The sequence below is a fragment of the Nothobranchius furzeri genome, chromosome 3 (genome assembly GCF_043380555.1).
Source record: "Nothobranchius furzeri strain GRZ-AD chromosome 3, NfurGRZ-RIMD1, whole genome shotgun sequence".
NCBI classification, from domain to species: Eukaryota; Metazoa; Chordata; class Actinopteri; order Cyprinodontiformes; family Nothobranchiidae; genus Nothobranchius; species Nothobranchius furzeri.
Genome location: NC_091743.1, coordinates 47,385,117 through 47,404,466, shown reverse-complemented (window position 1 = coordinate 47,404,466; position 19,350 = coordinate 47,385,117). Strand labels below are relative to the sequence as shown.

At 48.4% G+C, this 19,350-nt stretch overlaps 1 protein-coding gene across 1 annotated transcript; it reads left to right on the top strand.

Annotated features, from left to right (window-relative positions):
• Window positions 1-6,438: 6,438 nt before the first annotated feature.
• Window positions 6,439-16,101, top strand: LOC107385917 (caveolin-2). The gene is given in 7 exon segments (XM_070549791.1): window positions 6,439-6,651; window positions 7,655-7,682; window positions 13,296-13,356; window positions 14,505-14,612; window positions 14,785-14,876; window positions 14,879-14,896; window positions 16,025-16,101. Coding segments are annotated over 7 exon segments (537 nt in total). The 5' UTR covers window positions 6,439-6,498.
• The last annotated feature ends 3,249 nt before the right edge of the window (window positions 16,102-19,350 follow it).

Sequence of the window (19,350 nt, the reverse complement as noted above, 5' to 3'; positions counted from 1 at the left end):
AATATAATTTCTTCTAGTAACAATAGCTGTTGACGTCTTCATTTGCAACCCCTGGAGGGGTCCACCAGCAAAGATACACATAAAGGAAAATGCAATGCCAAGATTCTACAAACCAAGACCCGTACCTTACGCAATCAGGAAGAAAGTGGAGACCGAGCTGGAGAGACTCACAAAGCAAGGCATCATTGAACCAGTAAAGTTTTCGGAGTGGACGGCACCAATTGTTCCAGTATTAAAGCCAGATGATACTGTATGCATATGTGGTGACTACAAGCTAACAGTTAACCAAGTCTCAAAGCTGGAGCAGTATCCAATACAAAAGTTGGAGGATTTATTTGAAAAGTCGTTCTGGATAAAGGGTCAAAGTCATATGTCACCATTAACACACACAAAGGTTTGTTCCAAGTTAATCGTTTACCCATTGATGTTTCCTCTAGTCCAGCTATTTTCCAGAGAATAATGGAGGGACTGGTGGCAGGAATCCCAAATGTGGCTGTCTACTTGGACGACATCCTGCTGACGGGTAGGAACAACCGCAAACATCTGGAGACCTTGAACGAGGTGCTGAGGAGACTGCGAGAGGCAGGTCTGCGGGTGAGGCGGAGTAAATGTGCTTTCATGGAACAGGAAGCAGAGTTCCTGGTCTACAAGGTGGACGCATCAGGCCTCCACCCCCTGCCAAACAAGGTAAAAGCCATACAACAGGCACCTGCACCCACAAATGTTACAGAACTGAGGGCCTTCCTAGGCTTACTCAACTACTATAATAGGTTCCTACCAAACCTGTCAATGCTGTTAGCTCCTTTACATAAACTATTAAGGAAGGAGACACCGTGGACATGGCAGGAGGAACAGGACAGAGCATTTGAGCAGTCAAAGACACTAATGCAGTCATCAGATGTGTTGGTGCACTACGATAGTCACAAAGACTTAATACTGTCATGTGTTGCATCACCTTATGGGCAAGAGGCCGTGTTGGCACACTGCATGCCAGATGGACAAGAACGACCCATTGAGGTCATGTCACGAACCTTAACCACAGTAGAGTCAAACTATTCCCATCTAGACAAAGAGGGTTTAGCTGTGATTTATGGCATTAAGCGCTTCCATAAATACCTATATGGAAGGAAGTTTATTATTTACACAGATCATAAGCCATTGTTGTCACTGTTCAACGAGATGAGAACAGTGCCTCAGATGGTTTCTCCCCGCATCCAGCGATGGGCTTTAACATTGAGAGCTTATGAATATGAGATTGTTTATAAGTCAGGGAAACACCATGGCAACGAGGACACGCTGAGCCGACTACCTCTACCTTGGCATCCCAAGGAGGAGGAAACGGAGGACCGAGTTCTGATGATGGAGGTCATCACGCTGGTGTCAGCGAGGGAACTGAGCGGGTGGACACGCAAAGACCCTGTGCTGTCCAGTGTTCCAGTTGGTCCAGCGACTTTGTGCTAGTGTGACCTTTGCTCGGTTGCGTTTCCCTCTAGTGAGGTCACCTGTGATACTGAACACTCTTTCTGCAAAAGACTGAGAAGCTGGCATTGCCAATATATCTAATGCTAATGGTTTCAGGCTGTGTCACATTTTCCAAGCCAAAACTCCATTCCCGTTTCACAAGTGATGGACTGTGAGAGCTCTTCCTTACTGGCTTATCTGCTGTCTAACACTACACTTGGAAGACTTTGGTTTAGGCTTTGTTCCGAATTTGGAGAGACAAAACACGTCTGAGACCAACTCACCTCACACCGTCCAGAGTTTGTTCTTTAAAGCTTCTATTAAATCCACCGTGTTGACGTATTTTAACAAGTGTCCTCTACGCCGCATTTTTCGCTGCAGGATTTAAAGTTTACATTATGGAGCAAAAGTTCGGCAGACGCGTTTGTTTATATTTGGCCGCTGCATGCCGGTTGTGGGGAGGGAGGGGGGACTCGGTGCTGCACACAGACAGCTGGTGTGATCAGCTCTGAAAAGCTCCACGGCTAGTCCCGCTTGTTCAATTTGTTGATTGGTCCTTTTATTTGCTTCTTGCATCTTTCCTGTCTTCTGAACAATGTTCAGCATACCGCGCATACCTGCCCCTTTGTACTATTCGGGGTCTGTCTTCGCTCACGTCCCGCACGTTCACGGCACGTCACACCCCTTGTCTTCTACCACGTTCGTGTCTCACAACAACACAATAGGCGCACCGCACCATGGAGCGCCATGTAGAGCGTCATCGTGGATTTTCGTCTCGTCTTTCATTCGTTGACTAAAAGTTTCAATCAATTTAATGATCGTCTTCGTGTTTTTCCAAGCTTTAATTTTGGAATTTTGTTTCATTTTCGTCTGTAAATATATTTTCGTGACAAAAAAAAAGATGAAAATATGTTGTCAACAAAATTAACACTGATCCCAACACTGCTCCTGACACAAACACAAGCTCAGATGTTTTTGTTCTGTCGTTAGTTTAAGACTTTTGGTAAATGTTTTCATTCATTCACAGAAGAACAAAGCCAAAAATTAGCATGCTATTTTCATAAGATATGCATTCCACATCACACATTACTCAGCATCATAAAAGCTTACTCTAGAAATGTCTAAACTTTTATCTAAGTAAAGATTCTAAATCCTTTAATATGACTAATAATGAATAAATAAGGAACATACTCACATTTTAGGACATTTTTACATCATGACTCTTTATATCTTAGACTCATTGTTGTTAGAAAGTGTTGAGAAAGTTAAATACTTAGTGTCCGGCTCGAATCTGATCTTTCCTTTAATTATCACATCCAAACCATTACAGACAAGAACAACTTTCAGTTTAAATGGTTACATCAATCAGATAATTGCTTCGGTTTCAGAGTAAGACTTCACATTGCAACTCAACTTTTATTTCCAATCGTAGATTATGCAGATGTTGTTTACCAAAATGCTCCTACTTCCTGTCTCCATCATCTTGATGTTGCCCACAATATTGTGTACCGTTTAGTTCTGTGTTGCTCGTTTAATACACACCACTGTAACACGTACCAACGTCTGTCCTGGCTTCTTTTGCATGCTAGACGAAGGTTTCACTGGTTATAGTTTATTTTTAAATGTATATATTTTGATTTCCCATTGTATCTAAAACTGTATTTGGTTCCTATGACTGGCAGTGTAGGATCAGGAGTAATGAACACATTTATTTTATTGTTCCTTTATTTGTTTATTCAAAAACACGATTTATTTACATGTCGCATCTTTTGCAATTGTGTCTAGGTTTCTGCCTGTTATGTTAAAATCACTTCTAGGAAGCTAAGTCGTTTTCTCTTTTTTAATTGTTTATTGTTTATTTATTTTTAACTATCTCACTTTAGTAGATGTGTTGTTGTCAGAATTATTAATGCTTTTATTTAGTTCTGCTTTGATATTTGTTTTGAAGCCACTGGTAATTCAGCTGCCTTAAACTGTTTGTATTGAATGAGGAGCCTCTCGAGAACCAGATGGATCATCTCAGGGGGTTTCATCCCCAGGAAACACAAGGTAATAAATAAATATCTGGTGTATGAACCAAACTCCAAATATTTAGATGGTCACACACACGTCTGGAAATTTCCGGTAGACTTGATTCTGTGCTCTAATTAGAAAACGATAATACAGTTTTTCTGTGAACCATTAGTTCTTGACAAAGTAGACCCTAATAGCACCTCTTACCGCTGTGGATTATTGTGAGAAAACAGCTCAGTGCTTGCGTCTGACTCATCGACATACACACTGGAAAGCTGATGTAATTGTTGCTTTGTTTGGGGAAAACTAAAGTACAACGACATGGTTTGGCCAACAGAGGGAGCTATGTGTCAGTGAACTCCCATCTCCGGGGTGTGATGCCTGCTCTGTTTGTGGTCCTGCTCTCACATTTTCACATAAGCATCTTGGTTATTGATAAAGCAGCTGTATTATGTGTGGGATCCATGTTCAGTGTCCTTAAAGGAGAATCAGGACACATTAAAGGGCAAAACGTGAACTCACACAACGAGAAAATATTTAAGCAAAAAGCAAATGAAGCAAACGGTGGCATTGATGCACGAGGATCAGACATGAGATCTTTATGTTCCTACTATAACTGCATTAAACGCACAGTAGGTGTGATGCCCTAAGGACCACTCAAAGTGGAAATGTTAAAGATCTGCAATGTGAACAAGCTCTGATTCGCCGCAGATTTGGTTGAAGTGTTGTTTTAACGGCTGAACTCCACCAAATACTGTCTGTAGTAGCACTACACTAGTAAATGGATACAGACTGGTTGAGGCAGTGAATATGGACAGGAGGTTCTGGTCAGAGAACCAGGCGGACTAGAAGTATCTTCAGTGAATTTATTGGCGTTGACATTAAACAGCAGACTCTTGTAGCCGGAGTTGGATACATGTATGTATATGTGTCAATCAATCAATCAATCAATCATCAATCAATAACCAATCAATCAATCAATCAATCATCAACAATCAATCAGTCAAAGCTTTATTTATAAAGCGCCTTCCGCAACCCTGTCAGGAAGCCCAAGGCGCTGAACCATATGTGTGGTTTCTAGGAAGAAACAAAGTGACTTCCGTAAATTAAATAATCCAACAAAGACATGGCCAACACCCACTGCTAACTAAACAAATTATCAACCGATACTCGTGTAACTGAAGGTACGTTACCAACTTAGCATGGAACTCATAAGGCTAGCTTTAGCATTAGCAACTAACGGCAGTCATTTAAACACTAATAAACATGCTAATGAATAACAACTGCGACTGACGGGCTACCAAACATGAAATAAACTAGCGAACATAAATATAACATCAATATTCGCCTTTAGTACTCACTTTTATATCCGTCACACACAACATACAAAAGGTCCCACAATGGAGCTCTAAAATTGAGTCAAACCCGGAAGTACCAAAAATTGCAGTTCCACCCTCATCCGCTGGGGGCTGGTGTCAGAAGCGAGCAAATCCTCATTGACTCCCATGTTAAAAATACCAATTTCACAGCAGAAATAAACATGTTTACAGCCTGGTACCAGAACATGTTTTTGGTTTAAATGATCTAGTTTACACTCATGACAACTCTGAGGGGGGTGAATTTTTTTCTCACTCTTCTGTTTAAGTGTATTAAAAGCCTAAAATTCTGTATAATTAATGAGCATCTGACCCACGTGACCACAGAGCTAGCTCCGTGGAAAGGCCGCTGTAGAGCCTCGGTCTGGCTTGGAAACTACTCCGGCATTTTGAGTCTCTGTTTGTGTATTGTTTTTTTGGATATTTTTTGTGCAATTGTTAGACAAAATGGCTTGCTGTGGCATTAATTGCACTAATAGAGCGTCCAAGGAGTCTCCACTTCATTTTTTTCGGTAAGTAAAATTATATTTATGTATTTTAGGTCACTGTCGAGCTGAGCTTAGATTTTAACATGTACTGTTTAACCATGAAATTTAAATGTAATAGGGTAAAAACCCAGTGCATTTAACATAATGCTGCACTTTAGAAAACGGGTTGAAATAACATGTTGGTGGAGCTGGGTTCCGACTATCAGCTGGTGGAGCTCTCGGGAGACCGATGTTTTCCACCCGTTTCTTCCCTCCCTGCAGCTCGGCTCATCTCTGTCTGATCGCGGCTTCTGTCTGCCGCGCGGGCTGCCGACTTGTGGAGCTCTGGGATGGAAACCTTTCCACCCGGTATTCTCCAGCGGCAGCTCTGCGCATCTCAGACCGCAGAGGCGCTTGTCTGCTGTGCGGCTGCCAGCTTGTGGAGCTCTTGGAGACCTCTGTGTTCCACCCGGTTTTACCCAGCGGTCAGCCCGGCGTATCTCTGACTCAGAAGCTCTGGTGTTGTGCACAGTTAACTCCGGTTGTAGCTAGGTTGCTACCTCCATTAGCTTAGCTCCCACCTCCGCATTAGCTTTGGGTTAGCCAGGGTTAGCTTCAGGTTAGCTTGTAGCTAGTTCGACCAGGTGTCGTCAGTTGATCCCAGCCTTACAGCCCCACCCTCAGCTCCTCCTCTCTTCCCTTTTATGGAATTGTCTGGGCTTGACGGAATCTGTGACACGGTCAAAATGGCGGTGGTGGCCACCTCCCATTTGGCCTCAAAAAAGTGATATTGGAGCCTATGGAAAGGAGATGTCCATACATTAATGTCGATGAACATACACAACGTTAAACCGGAAGTATGTCCGTCATAAATTAAGGCACGGTCTGGAAACACTGAACAAACATTAGTTCCCCTCTGCGGAATATTAGTTCAGCTACGGTCTTTTGGACACTGTCAGAGTCCTTATGATGAAAGGACTGCATCAGGGTTGGTTTCATCTCATACAGGTGTAAATGAGCCAGTTTGAGTTGTGTACCTCTCAAAGACATCCTCAGAAAGAGTCATTGGTCTAGTATGTTCCACCTGGGTGTCAGGGAGAGCCCGATGGCCTCGAGGCTGCAGCTCATCCTCCGTGTTTCCCATCGACATCCAAGCAGAGACGCAGGTCAGCTGAGTGGAAATGGAGGAGAGGAGAATAAACGGCACAAACCCATCAGAGGAACTGGTGGAAGTGAAGGTGGAGGAACACTCTGAGGATCTGGTTTTCACTCACACTGATAAGAGGCCTCCCTTTCACGACAGGGATCCCAGAAGAGTCAACAGCAATCTGAAGGTACAAATTCTGTGTTATGAAGCTAACCAATGAGAAGCGGTCAGGGTGTGAGCTGGGGTGCACTTTATTATCTCAGCCCCATAAAACACATCTGCTGCCACTGTTTCCAGATCTGGGCTAAACTAAAGTGCTGTCTTGATCTCAGTGGAAGTCAGTAACTTTTATCAATTATTAGATCGAAAAGAGAATAAAAGTCTTTTCTGCACACTGCTAACCTGAAGTGGACAGTTCCTACCGGGTCCTTATAGAGAAAACAGTAAATGAATGTTTCACCTGTGCAAGATGGATCCCTGCAGGAAAAGTTCTGATAGTGCTTCTCTCTCTCTCTCTCTCTCTCTCTCTCTCTCTCTCTCTCTCTCTCTCTCTCTCTCTCTCTCTCTCTCTCTCTCTCTCTCTCTCTCTCTCTCTCTCTCTCTCTCTCTCTCTCTCTGTGTGTATGTGTTTTTGTACATGCGTGTGTATGTGTGTTTATGTGTGTTTTTGTACATGCGTGTGTGTTTATGTGTGTTTTTGTATATGCGTGTGTGTGTATGTGTGTGCGTGTGTGTTTATGTGTGTTTTTCCACATGCGGGTGTGTATGTGCATGCGTGTGTGTTTATGTGTGTTTGTATGCATGCGTATGTGTGTGCATTTCTGTGTTTGTGTGCATGCATGTTTGTGAATGTGTGTGCGTACGTGTGTGTTTATGTGTGTGTGTGTGTATGTGTTTTTGTGTGCATGTGTGTGTGTGTGTGTGTGTTTATGTGTGTTTGTGTGCATGTGTGTGTGTGCATGCATGTATGTCCATAGATGCATGTGTGTATGCTTGTATGTTTGTGCATGCATGCCTGTGTGTGCGTTCATGCATCGTGTGTATGGATATGTGTGTTTGTGTGTGTGTGTGCGTCTGTGTGCATACATGCGCGTGTGTACGCATGTGCGTGTGAGTGTGTGCATTTGTGTGTGTGCTTGCATGTGTGTGTGTGAATGCGTGTGTATGCATGCATGTGTGTGTGTCTTGAGGTCATGTTTGAGGATGTGATAGCAGAACGTTGGTTACGTATTGTAACCCCAGATTCTATGAGTCTAGTCGCAGCCCTTAAGCGAGCTGCTATTGGAAGGATGATCTCCGCATCAGCCAATCATGAAGAGCTTAAATGTACGCCCACCAATAGTGGGCCCCCTCGTGGTATATAACCGCAGTGACCCCACTGCTCGCCTCCAATGGCTCTTATTCCATCATAACCAGTGGGGCCAAGTGGCTTAAGGGCTGCGACTAGACTCATAGAATCTGGGGTTACAATACGTAACCAACGTTCTATTTCGTCTAGTCTTAGCCCTTAAGCTAGCTGCTATTGGAATAAAGCGCAGCTGGATGGGTTTACGCCCCACTGGTTAACACAACCAATGGGCACACCCAATCAATCTCCTTTAGTGAGGGACGTTCAGCCTCAGACCAGGCTTAAAGACTGAGGCAGCCACGATAAGAGAGGGGCCCTCACTAAAAAAACATCATCCACGAGAGGATGAAATCCATCTCAGCAAGGCCAATGAGGTGCCATAAGCATTCATTCAGCCTGCTGGGGTCCAAGCACTGAACGAGTGATGGAACCTGAAGACACATCTCGTAAATAATAACGAGTAAAGGAACAGGATGAAGCCCATGAAGCAGCCTGACAAATGTCCTCCATCGACACACCACTGTGGAGCGCCATCGAAGAGGAAATCCCCCTGGCTGAGTGATCCCTGAGTGCCTCAGGGGGATCCCGCCCTGATGATGTGTAAGCGAGGGAAATGGCTTCACACAGCCAGTGCGAAAGACTCTGGGTCGACAGCGCCTGACCAAGGGAAGACTCCCTGTAGTGCACAAACAGGTTTTGTGAACGACGAATCTCCGAAGTGCGTGACACATACCGTACAAGCGCGCGCACCGGGCAGAGAAGGTGAGAAGCCGCTTCCTCCTCAGAATTATGGGGAGGAGGAAAAAGTCCAGCCAATGAAATTGACCTGGATTTGAAGGAAGCATTAATGCTTTTGGGCACAAAGGCTGGATTGGGGCATGAAACAGCAGACCCGCCATCTTCCCGGATCCTGAGGCATGCGGGAGCCACTGAAAGGGCGGTCAGGTCACTCACTCTCTTGACTGATGCTAGCGCTAGCAGCAATGCAGTTTTAAGTGACAGGAACTTGAGTGAGACCTGGTCCAAGGGATCAAATGGGGCTTTGGATAAGCCGTGCAGAACCACCGTTAGATCCCACTGGGGAAAAAGCGGGCGGGACACAGGTCTGTTCCTCCTGACACCTTTTAGAATACGTTTTGTGAGGGGATGATTGAAAACAGATCTATCTCCAAACCCTTGGTGACAGGATGAGATAGCTGCAGCATATGTTTTAATAGTGCTGAATGCGAGGCCCCTGTCCATCAGTATCTGCAGAAACGATAGGACATCCGCCAGCTGGCAGGAGAGCGCTTGAACATTCCGCTCTGTGCACCATTTCTGGAAAGCTGCCCATTTAGCAGCGTAAGACGCAATGGTAGAGGGCGCCCGCGCACTCTGAATCGTGGCGACCACATCATGCGGCAGCCCAGAAGCCTCTAAGTGTGACCGCTCAGCGGCCAGACCCACAACCGTTGGCCTATTTCCGGAGGATGTTTGATTATTCCATCCGCCTGGAGAAGGGCGTCCGCCCTCCACGGGAGCCTCCACGGGGAGCCGGACACTAGCGCTTGCAGGTCCGGAAACCATGACGCGGACAAGCGCCTGGGAGCCACCAGAATCACCGAGAGCCGTTCCGACCGAATTCGGTCTAAGAGACGGGGAATCAGAGGGACTGGTGGAAACGCATAAAGGAGCGTTCGAGGCCAGGGCTGGTGTGAGAAGGCGTCCGCCCCGAGCGGAGGTCCGTCCCGGGGACTCAGGGAAAACCACAGGCGACACTGAGCGTTTTCGCGAGCCGCAAACAGATCCACAGACGGTTCCCCGAACCTGATCCAGATCTGTGATATCAGTGCGGGATGCAGACGCCAGTCGGAGTCGCGGGGTCCCCCTCTCCACAGGATGTCTGCCGCTACATTCAGGACCCCCGGAATGTAGATGGCTCTGATGGACAGCAGTTGGACATGTGTCCAACACAGTAAATCTGTGGCGACACGCAACAGAGGGAGGGATCGAACTCCCCCTTGGCGATTTATGTAGGCTGCCGCCACCTGGTTGTCTGTGTGAACTTCGACATGACGGCCCTCGAGAAGGGCAGCAAAGTGTCTGATCACATTCCTCACTGTCATAAGCTCCAACACATTTATGTGCTCGTGCCTGTGGGAGGGCCAGCGATCTGCCACCGTATGGGACAAGCACGTGCCCCCCATCCCAACAGTGACACATCCGTAAACACAGATACGTGTGACGCAGGACGTCCGATGGGAACCCCGCGTGAGAGGATGCAGGGGTTCCCCCAGTGAGCAAGGTCCCCGCCCACTGAAGGGGGAATCCTCAACATACGTCTCTTCTGACGTATCGGGTGCACCCGGAGGCGGGTGAACCAACGTTGCAAGCGCCTCGTGTGCAGCAAGCCTAGCGGCACCACCGAATGGGCTGCGGACATCATGCCCAGGAGTTTCATGACTAACAGGGCTCTCACGATCTTGCGGGGTTGTACACGGGAGATCACCGTGGAGAGATCTGCCGCTCTTGCAGGCGACAAACGTGCTCTCATTAGGGAGGCGTCCAACTCCACCCCGAGATACACAATCGACTGGGATGGAAGAACGGAGCTCTTTTCCCAGTTTATAGAAAACCCCAGGGTCGACAGATGCTCTGTCAACCTCCTGGTTTGCTGTGACGCCTCGTCCTTGGACCGAGCGCACAGGAGAAGATCGTCCAAGTAAAATAAAACCCTCATTCCCTCCGTGCGCAGTGGCTGCAGCGCAGTCTCCAGACATTTGGAGAAGGTGCGCGGGGCTAGCGAGTAGCCGAAAGGGAGGCGATTGAACTGATATTGAACTCCCTTGAACGAAAAACGCAGAAACTTCCGGTGATTTGGAATTACTGGTATGTGGAAGTATGCGTCTTTCAGGTCTATTGACGTGAACCAATCCCCGGGGCGCACATATTCCAGGACTTGTCTCATCGTTAACATGCGGAAATGCATAACTGCTATGGAGCAGTTGAACAGGGACAGGTCGAGAATCGGCCTCATTCCTCCCGACTTCTTCGGTACTATGAAGTAGCGGGAGTAGAAGCTCGAGAGCTCTTGTCCGCGAGGGACTCGTGAAATAGCGTCCTTGGACAGAAGTTCCCGCAACTCCAGCTCTAGGGCCTGAGACTGTACTTGCGATGTGAACGTCGTCTCCACGATCCCGTTGAAGGGAGGTGGAGTGGCCTGAAAATGAAGTGTGTGACCGCAATGAATGGTGTCCGAAATCCATTTGCTCATGATACAAAGGCGGCGCCACTCGTGCGCGCGTTCCGACAGTGGATGCGTGTGCGCGGTCACGTGAGCAACGACTGAGGGTTGTGCATGCGCCCTTACCGCCGTCGCCCGTACCAGAGAACTGGGGGCGACCCATGGAGGGCTGCGCTCGAAAGGGCGAGTGCGAAACAGCTGGAACAGGCTGGTCCACACCACGGAGCGTGGAGTCCGAGAGTGAAGGACGAGTGGGAGCCGAGCCTGTGCACGGGGGCGACAGAGTGCTAGCGGATGAAGCCGCGCACTGTGCCGCCGCGCGTGGTCGAGACAGCGACCTGACATCTCGCCCCACCCGACGATGTGGTGAGAGCTGGGAGAGTTGGGCCCGGCCGGATGCTGGGGCCGGAGCGCAAATGGAGCGCACCCTTACGGTTGGCCGTATATTATGACTGATTGCAGGAACATGTATGCGTGCAGCAGTGCTTGGTGTGGGGAACATGTGTGAGAACTCGGCAGAGGATTCTGCGGAGGACTGTAGGATTGTGCTCTTTGAGTGACATGTTTTGGGTTTTATTTCAAAACCAACATCAACATCATTACAATCATGTAAACACACATTCCCCCCAAAGAGTCACTTCCGTGGCTGCTTTTGGCGAGGCTCGTGCACCTGGGACTGCCAAGACGGCGTCTGCTGGCCCCGCCGGAACCGTTGCCCGCCATCTCGCTGGTCCCGCTGATGTGGAGCCGAAGCGGGAGGCCGGCTCCGTGGAGCGGACGGTGCAGCTGGGCGTTTGAAGCTTCCGCGCCGTTCGTCCCATCCTCTGGCAGAACGGCCGGAGTGCGAGGCTGACCGAGGGTGAACCAGGTCTCGTACCATAGCCGATAGTTCGGCCGTCTTCTGAGCCCTCTCAATGACGCCCTTAAGATGGGGACCAAACAGAACATCGGTGGTGATGGGGCCGTCCAGCATCTCCCTTTGCAGATGTTCCGGAATGGAGGGCGGGGCCTTGAGCCAGATCGCTCGCTGGATGAGGGTCTGCCAGGCAGCGATGCGAGCAGAACCGGTGAGCACAGCAGCACACAAATTGAGGATAGCATCAGCAGTCTTAGTAATGACGGCTTTCGACTCCTCGGGGGCTTCCAGCTCCTCCATCATCCTCGAGACGCCGAAGGCAAGGAGGGCGATGTTATTCCCTGCAGCGCCGGTCTGAAAGGCACACTGATGTGCGCGGTCGGTGAGCCGCGTCAACAGCTGGTCATGTTTTGAAGCGGGAACAGCTCGCGGGCCAGCGAGGTGGTTCTTGGCGCCAAACAGCGAGGCCAAGTCCGGCTCTAGCGGAGGAACGGACGGCCAGCCTTGGTCGGAAAACCCCTCGACCTTGGTGATGGGCGCATAGGTGGAGACTGGCGCCTTGAGCTTGGCAGGCTCGGAGAAGGCGGCAGACCAGCAGCTCATAGCAGCGGGAAAGCGCGGCCAAATAGGGTCTAGACAGCGTGTCTGAGTTGCCCCGAAGATTCCCGCCAAATCATCCGCTTCAGGCGGGGCTGGTTCTGGCACAGCTAGCCCCTTGTGGGCTGCTGCCGCAGAAATGATGGCGGGCAGCTCCTGGAGCAGTGCTCTTACTGCTGGCAGGGAGGAGCGAGAAGCCACTGGGGCAGAAGGACCCGCTGGGCGGAGCTCATCGACCTCCGTTATGTCTAGGAGGGATGCCGCCTCGTCGTAGTTCTCGCTGTCGGTGACGTCATCCAGCCGGTTGAAGCCAGCCGGCTCCTGACCGGCGTCGAAGAAATCCAACGCCTTGTCCAGTGGGTACGAGTCAGCCACCGGAAATTCTTCGTCGGCGGCGGGAGTGAAGTACTCGACCCGGCGAATCTTCTCTGCCACGGGCAGAGCGGCACAGAACGGGCACGAGGCCTGCGGGGTCAAGGCCAGGCCAGCGTGGTGAGCCCCGAGACAGACCTCACACTTAGCGTGCAGGTCTCCACTGGAAATGGAGCCCGACTGGCAGGTCGGGCAGGGTCTGGCGTCGCTGGACATGGCTGGTAAGTCTTCTCGGATAATCTTGCTCTTTCTGGATAAATTTGCTCTCAGCTTGGCATGAAGAGAAAAAGGAGGCGAGCAGTGGGGTCACTGCGGTTATATACCACGAGGGGGCCCACTATTGGTGGGCGTACATTTAAGCTCTTCATGATTGGCTGATGCGGAGATCATCCTTCCAATAGCAGCTCGCTTAAGGGCTAAGACTAGACGAAATAGAATCTCCCTCTGTGAGGAGCTTTGACAGAGTGCGGCTGTGGAGCCACGCCCTCTTTGAGGTGTCCAGACTAGGGGTTGTACGAACTAGTCGACTAGTCGACTAGTCGACTTCACGGCTCTGTAGTGACTTTTTATGCCTGTCATCAACTAGTCGCTGTCACGTGATAATGACTGACAAGATGCAGTCCTCGGAAAAGACAGCAGGTGATGAGCCCCTGCGCGTCTGGATCGAGGCGGAGGCGACGCGCTGTGCGGTACTGACACCGGCGGTAAAACGGAAATTTAACCAAACTGTGACCTTTTCCCTCTTGCAATTTAACCTTCCCCTCACCCCATCCTAATCTTAACCAGTTTGCGCATGCAAAGCTCTGATCGTTGACGCGCTCCAGACATTGCGTCCTGAGCACCGCCAAATCAGGTGTCACCACCTCAAAAACAAATTAAACACGCGATCATTCATGTCGGCTCATTTCCTTTCATGTTTTCTGTCTGTTATTTGTGCCTGATGCATTTCGCTGCTGCGGAGCGAGGCTCTTCACCTGTTGTCCTCCGGTGACGCACCCCCAAGATTCCACTATCTCCACTCCGCTCCGCTCCGGCATGAACTCCGCAGCAAAAACGGTCCCGTTGTAGTCGGCCGGCGAGCAGCGGCACTCCGCTGTTTTTGCGGTCGGTAGATCTTTTAGAACTGCAGTTCAAAGGTAACTCATAAGGTGAATATATATGAACCCAGGTAGCAGTTTCTCTTTAGGATTGAGAGGAGATGCAGGAAGATAATAAACAGACAGGACAGAAAAATAGTCAAATAAAAACAAGTTACTTTTTGTACCTGCTGGTTGCAACAAACAGACACCACTGAAGGTAATCAGAAGTGAGGAACAGAAAATGAAATAATTATTTTAATGTTTAGAGCAGCAGGAACTCCGAGAGGCTGCAGGCGCATCAGTGAGTTTGCGGCTGCTGCGCAGGGGGAGGGGGGAGAGGACTGAAGTAGGATGCAGAAACTACCGTTGTTAAAAGAGATGTGTTTACTTAGAAAATGTGGGCGCAATTTTAATTGTCAAAAACTCCAGCGAACCTACCGACCGACACCCCCCCCCCCCCCCCCCCCCCCGCCGCTTCCGGCGTACGACGTCATCAACGACTAGTCGAAGTCGACTCGACTTTCATTACTTGACTGTCGACTTTAAAAAAAATAAAGTCGTGCAGGCCCTAGTCCAGACTGTGGTCCTACCGCCTCATCTCGCTGCTGCTGGCGGTGCCGGTGTCCCTGGCAGCAGGACTCCTCTTCGCAGTGCTCAGCTGCCTTCACATCTGGTGTGAAACAGTTCAGACTAGAATATTAATGGGAGACAGGATCATTTTCTGAGAGTGATAATTAGATTCTATTTCATGTATTTTTTCACCCCCTGAGGGACTCTGTTAGTGATGTTTTAATGCTGTTTATTCAATTAGCTGATGTTCTTCCCTCCCCCTTCTGTCCTTCCAGGCTAATCATGCCCTGCGTGCAGCTCCTTCTCATCAACATGTGATGGATTCACACGGTGTGGGCCACCATACTGAACATTTTTATCACTCCTTTATCAGTTTTGGAAAGTGCTGTAACCTAATCACCATCCATCTGCTCACTAACCAAAACATGCAGAAGCAAATGTTTTAGACCGGCAGCAAATAAGTGGTTTAAACAGAAGCGACAAGCGCTGATGGATTGCTCACCGTCTCCTGTGAGAGAGCTTGCATTGTTTATGACCATTTTAGTGTTTTTTGTGCACCTGTCATGAAATTTGGCATGCTGACATGTTCATCAGGTTTTCCAGTTTGCAGTGACAATGATGTATAGGCGTCCTAACCCACCTATAAAGGAGCAGCAGAACAAGTGTACAGAGCACACATACAACAAGATACACAGCAAGAAGCAGGACAGTTTATGCATGTATTTGGAAAATGGGGGGGGGGGGGGGGGGGGGGTAGCAAAACACCTGAAGACCCACAGGATGGATTACATCTTTTTCAGTTCTCAAAGTCAAACACTGCCTTTAAAGCAATTCCATGCTATTGTATAATTTAGTGATGAATCCCTCCTGCAGACACTAAGGAAGGCTGGGGAGACATTTAAGGTGTTAAAAAGACGAACATATGGTGAGGAAATTGGTTTTGCTTTTTGTTTTACAAATGGACACTAGGGGGTGCTAAAAGCAAGTCAAAACTGCCTGGTTTCCCTTTGAGTGAGCCACATTTTTTTTCAGTCAATTCGTTCTGTTGGCCGAAAATCTCATGAACACATCTGAATGAAACTCATCTGCAAACGATCATGTGTAATCGGACTTTGGCGGACCCAAAGGAGCTAAAACTCAGTCGGTGTCACAGTTACTGAGACAACGTCCTGTTTAGAATGAGAGGAGGTCTTTCACAATGTTATTTTCAAGATTAGGCCCACACAACTGTAAGCCCATCGTTTTTCAACTAAAGGTCTTGGTTAAAGGGACAATGTGTCGTTTTTATCGAAAATCTCTGGAAATATCCATCAAAATGTTGAAAATGAATTAAAAGATGCTCATTTTCTGGAAAAAAAATGTCGGCTTCATTACATATAACCATAAAAATCAGGTCTAAAACACATGTGAGTGGGTCTAAGTCTGTGGGCAATGCCATATTATGGTGCGTACACATTAGCGTCGGCATGGTCGGGGTTTGGTCGGGCTGGATGGCGTGAGTTCGGTCTCGAACAGGTGGTGTAGTGTTCACATATAAATCCGAGGGACTTCTCAGGAATGAGGAAATCGCTGAGCCTGTGGGCGGCGCTTAATACGCAGGGGAAAATCTGCGGCGTCCTCCATTATAAGGTAAACAAAGGCAGACATGAGCTGTGTTGCTTTTGGAGATTGTGAACCACATTATTTTATTAATTTGCTGTGTGTGTCCTCATATTCTTGTGCCACAAACACACACACACACTGATTTATCCCCTTAGCAGCTGTCTTCTCACCTGGGCAAGAGCTCCGATGCAGAGAACTGGCATACACACACACACACACACCCACACCCACACACACCCCCCCCCCCCACACACACACACACACACACACACACACACACACGCACACACACACACGCACACACACACACACACACACACACACACACACACACCCCACCCCCCACCCCACACTCACACACACACACACACACACACACACACACGCACACACACACACACGCACACACACACACACACACACACACACACACACAGTCACGAGTCACGAGCCGAGGTGAGTGCTCCTCCTCAAATAAACCATCTTTGAGGTTCTTTTCCCACAGGTGAGGAGTGGAGGGGACATCAGCTGCGATGGATTCGTAATCAGGTGTCCTGGCATAAAGGAAGGATGGAGACACCACTTGACGCCGGATGATTGCTACAGTTTGGTTAGCTCCAGCCACTCATACTCGTTTGTCTAGTTCGAAAGTTCTCGTGTTTTTGGATGACATTGGATTTACTTTGTAATTTTTGACTTTGGACCCTCGTCTGCTTTGCCCTGTCTAGGACATCCTCTACTACCTCCACAACCTTCGCCGCCAGAGACCCCTGAACCCTCAGGACCACGTCCCATCCTCCTCCACGGCACCTGTCCCATCTCCTCTCCGCTGCCTCACCCACCTCGCTCACCAGGACCCCCTCCCTCGCTCACTTCGGCTCGCCACGATCCCCTTCGGTCTCAGGATCTCTACTCTGGACTATTATCTACAGTCATCAACTCTCTGGACTTCCCAGTGCATCTTCTTTTCCCGTTTTGTAATAAAGAGACTTTATTTTTACTCACCTCAGCAGTCGTGTTGATTCTGTATGTCTTGGGCTAAACGCCTCCCGCAAGTCATGACAAGAAATCCCTCTCTTGACGTGGTGGAAGGTTATTTTTGGGTTAGGACACAAACAAAGACAGGAACTGGCAGTTTTAAAGCACATCAGTAATTAAGGTGATGTTCAAGGAGACTTACACGAGTGGAAAACAGTCCTCCAGTCCAGCTGTTGAGTTCAGTTCCAGCTCAGATGTTCACTTCCAGAAAAATGACAGCTTGTTTGGTTGAAATGGTTCCTTCTGAACCAGACATCAGCTGAGACTGTGGCCAAAAGCATCAGCACGCTGCTCCATACAGCTGCAGTCATAAGTGATGCGTCCAGACAAACAGGAAGATGTGACCAGTACTTTGCTTTACTAACCACGGTTTGTCCAAGTGTCTTTTATTTCTGGATCACAGACCATTTTTCCTGATGAGTAAAATCATAACTATTCCTTACAGACTGTGTGTGTGCATCATTTGCAGACGAGTGTTTTTGTTGCCAAATGGCAAAATATCTCTTCAAACTATGGTGGCTTAATGTTTATGTTTATGTTTATTTAGCAGACGCTTTTGTCCAAAGCGACTTACAAGTGATAATCGGCATATTGCCCTTGAGGCTAACAACAACAATAACAACAACAACATTGACATCAGTCATGGAGAGTAGGGAACAAGGAGTGGACAGTAGAGAGGGGGGACGGGTGCAGGCAGGGTGCTAGTTAAGAAGATGCTCTCTGAAAAGCAGGGTCTTCAGGAGTTTCTTGAAAATTGAAAAGGAAGCCGCTGTTCTGGTAGTGCTTGGAAGGTCATTCCACATTTGTGGAACGATGCATGAGAAGAGTCTGGATTGTCCTGAGCGTGGTGTAGGCACTGCTAGGCAATGATCCTGTGATGACCGGAGCGGCCGGGCCGAGATGTAAGCCTTTGCAAGAGGATTCAGGTAGATGGGAGCCGTACCATCTCGGACCTTGTATGCTAGTGTTAGCAATTTGAATTTGATGGGTGCTGCTAGCGGTAGCCAGTGGAGCTCAATGAACAGAGGTGTGACGTGTGCTCTTTTTGGCTGATTGAAGACCAGACGCGCCGCTGCGTTCTGGACCATTTGAAGAGGTCTCACAGAACAGCCTGGAAGACCAGTTAGAAGGGCATTGAGTAATCGAGGCGGGAGATGACAGTAGATTGCACCAGGAGCTGGGTGGCATGTTGTGTTAGGTATGGTCTGATCTTTCGTATGTTATGCAGCGCAAAGCGGCATGAACGAGCAACAGAGGCAACATGATCTTTAAAGGTCAAACTGCCTTTGAAGGAGCCAGAGATAGGAAGTCATTTCGGATTGAGATATTGTGCTGTATGGATGGTTTTGCTGGCATGACAAGTAGTTCAGTTTTAGAGAGGTTGAGTTGGAGATGGTGGGATTTCATCCATTTTGATATGTCAGAGAGACAGTTTGATATTCGTGCAGAGACAGTGTGGTCATCCGGTGGAAATGACAGATAGAGCTGGGTGTCGTCTGCATAGCAGTGGTAGGAGAAGCCATGAGATCGAATGATCTCACCCAGTGAGGTGGTGTATATGGCAAAGAGAAGAGGTCCTAGTACTGAGCCCTGGGGGACTCCTGTGGCAAGATGGTGCACGGTAGAGGATTATCCAAGCCAAGATGCACTGAATGATCATCCTGTTAGGTACGATTCAAACCAGGCGTGTGCTTTCTCTGTGATCCCCATGCTAGCGAGTGTGGACAAAAGGAAGCCATGGTTGACAGTGTCAAATGCAGCCGATAAGTCAAGCAGGATAAGCACTGAGGATTTGTCTGTCGCTCTAGCTTCTTTTAAGGATTCAGTCACTGCTAACAGAGCAGTTTCAGTGGAGTGGCCCTTTTTGAACCCAGATTGGTAAGGGTCAAGCAGACAGTTTTGTGAGAGATATTCTGTGATCCGCTTGAAAGCCACCCCTTCAATGGTTTTGGACAGAAAAGGGAGGAGAGAGATAGGTCGGTAGTTCTCCACATGATTTGGAGGAAGAGATGGGTTTTTTTAGCAGCGGTTTAACCTGAGCATTCTTGAGAGAGGTGGGAAATGTACCGGATGTCAGTGATGCATTGATCACATGTGTGACTGCTGCGGCTACTGTAGGAGCAATAGCTTGGAGCAGCTTAGTCGGAATGGGGTCAAGTCATGTAGTAGGGCAGCTGCACATGAGAAGCTTGGACACACAG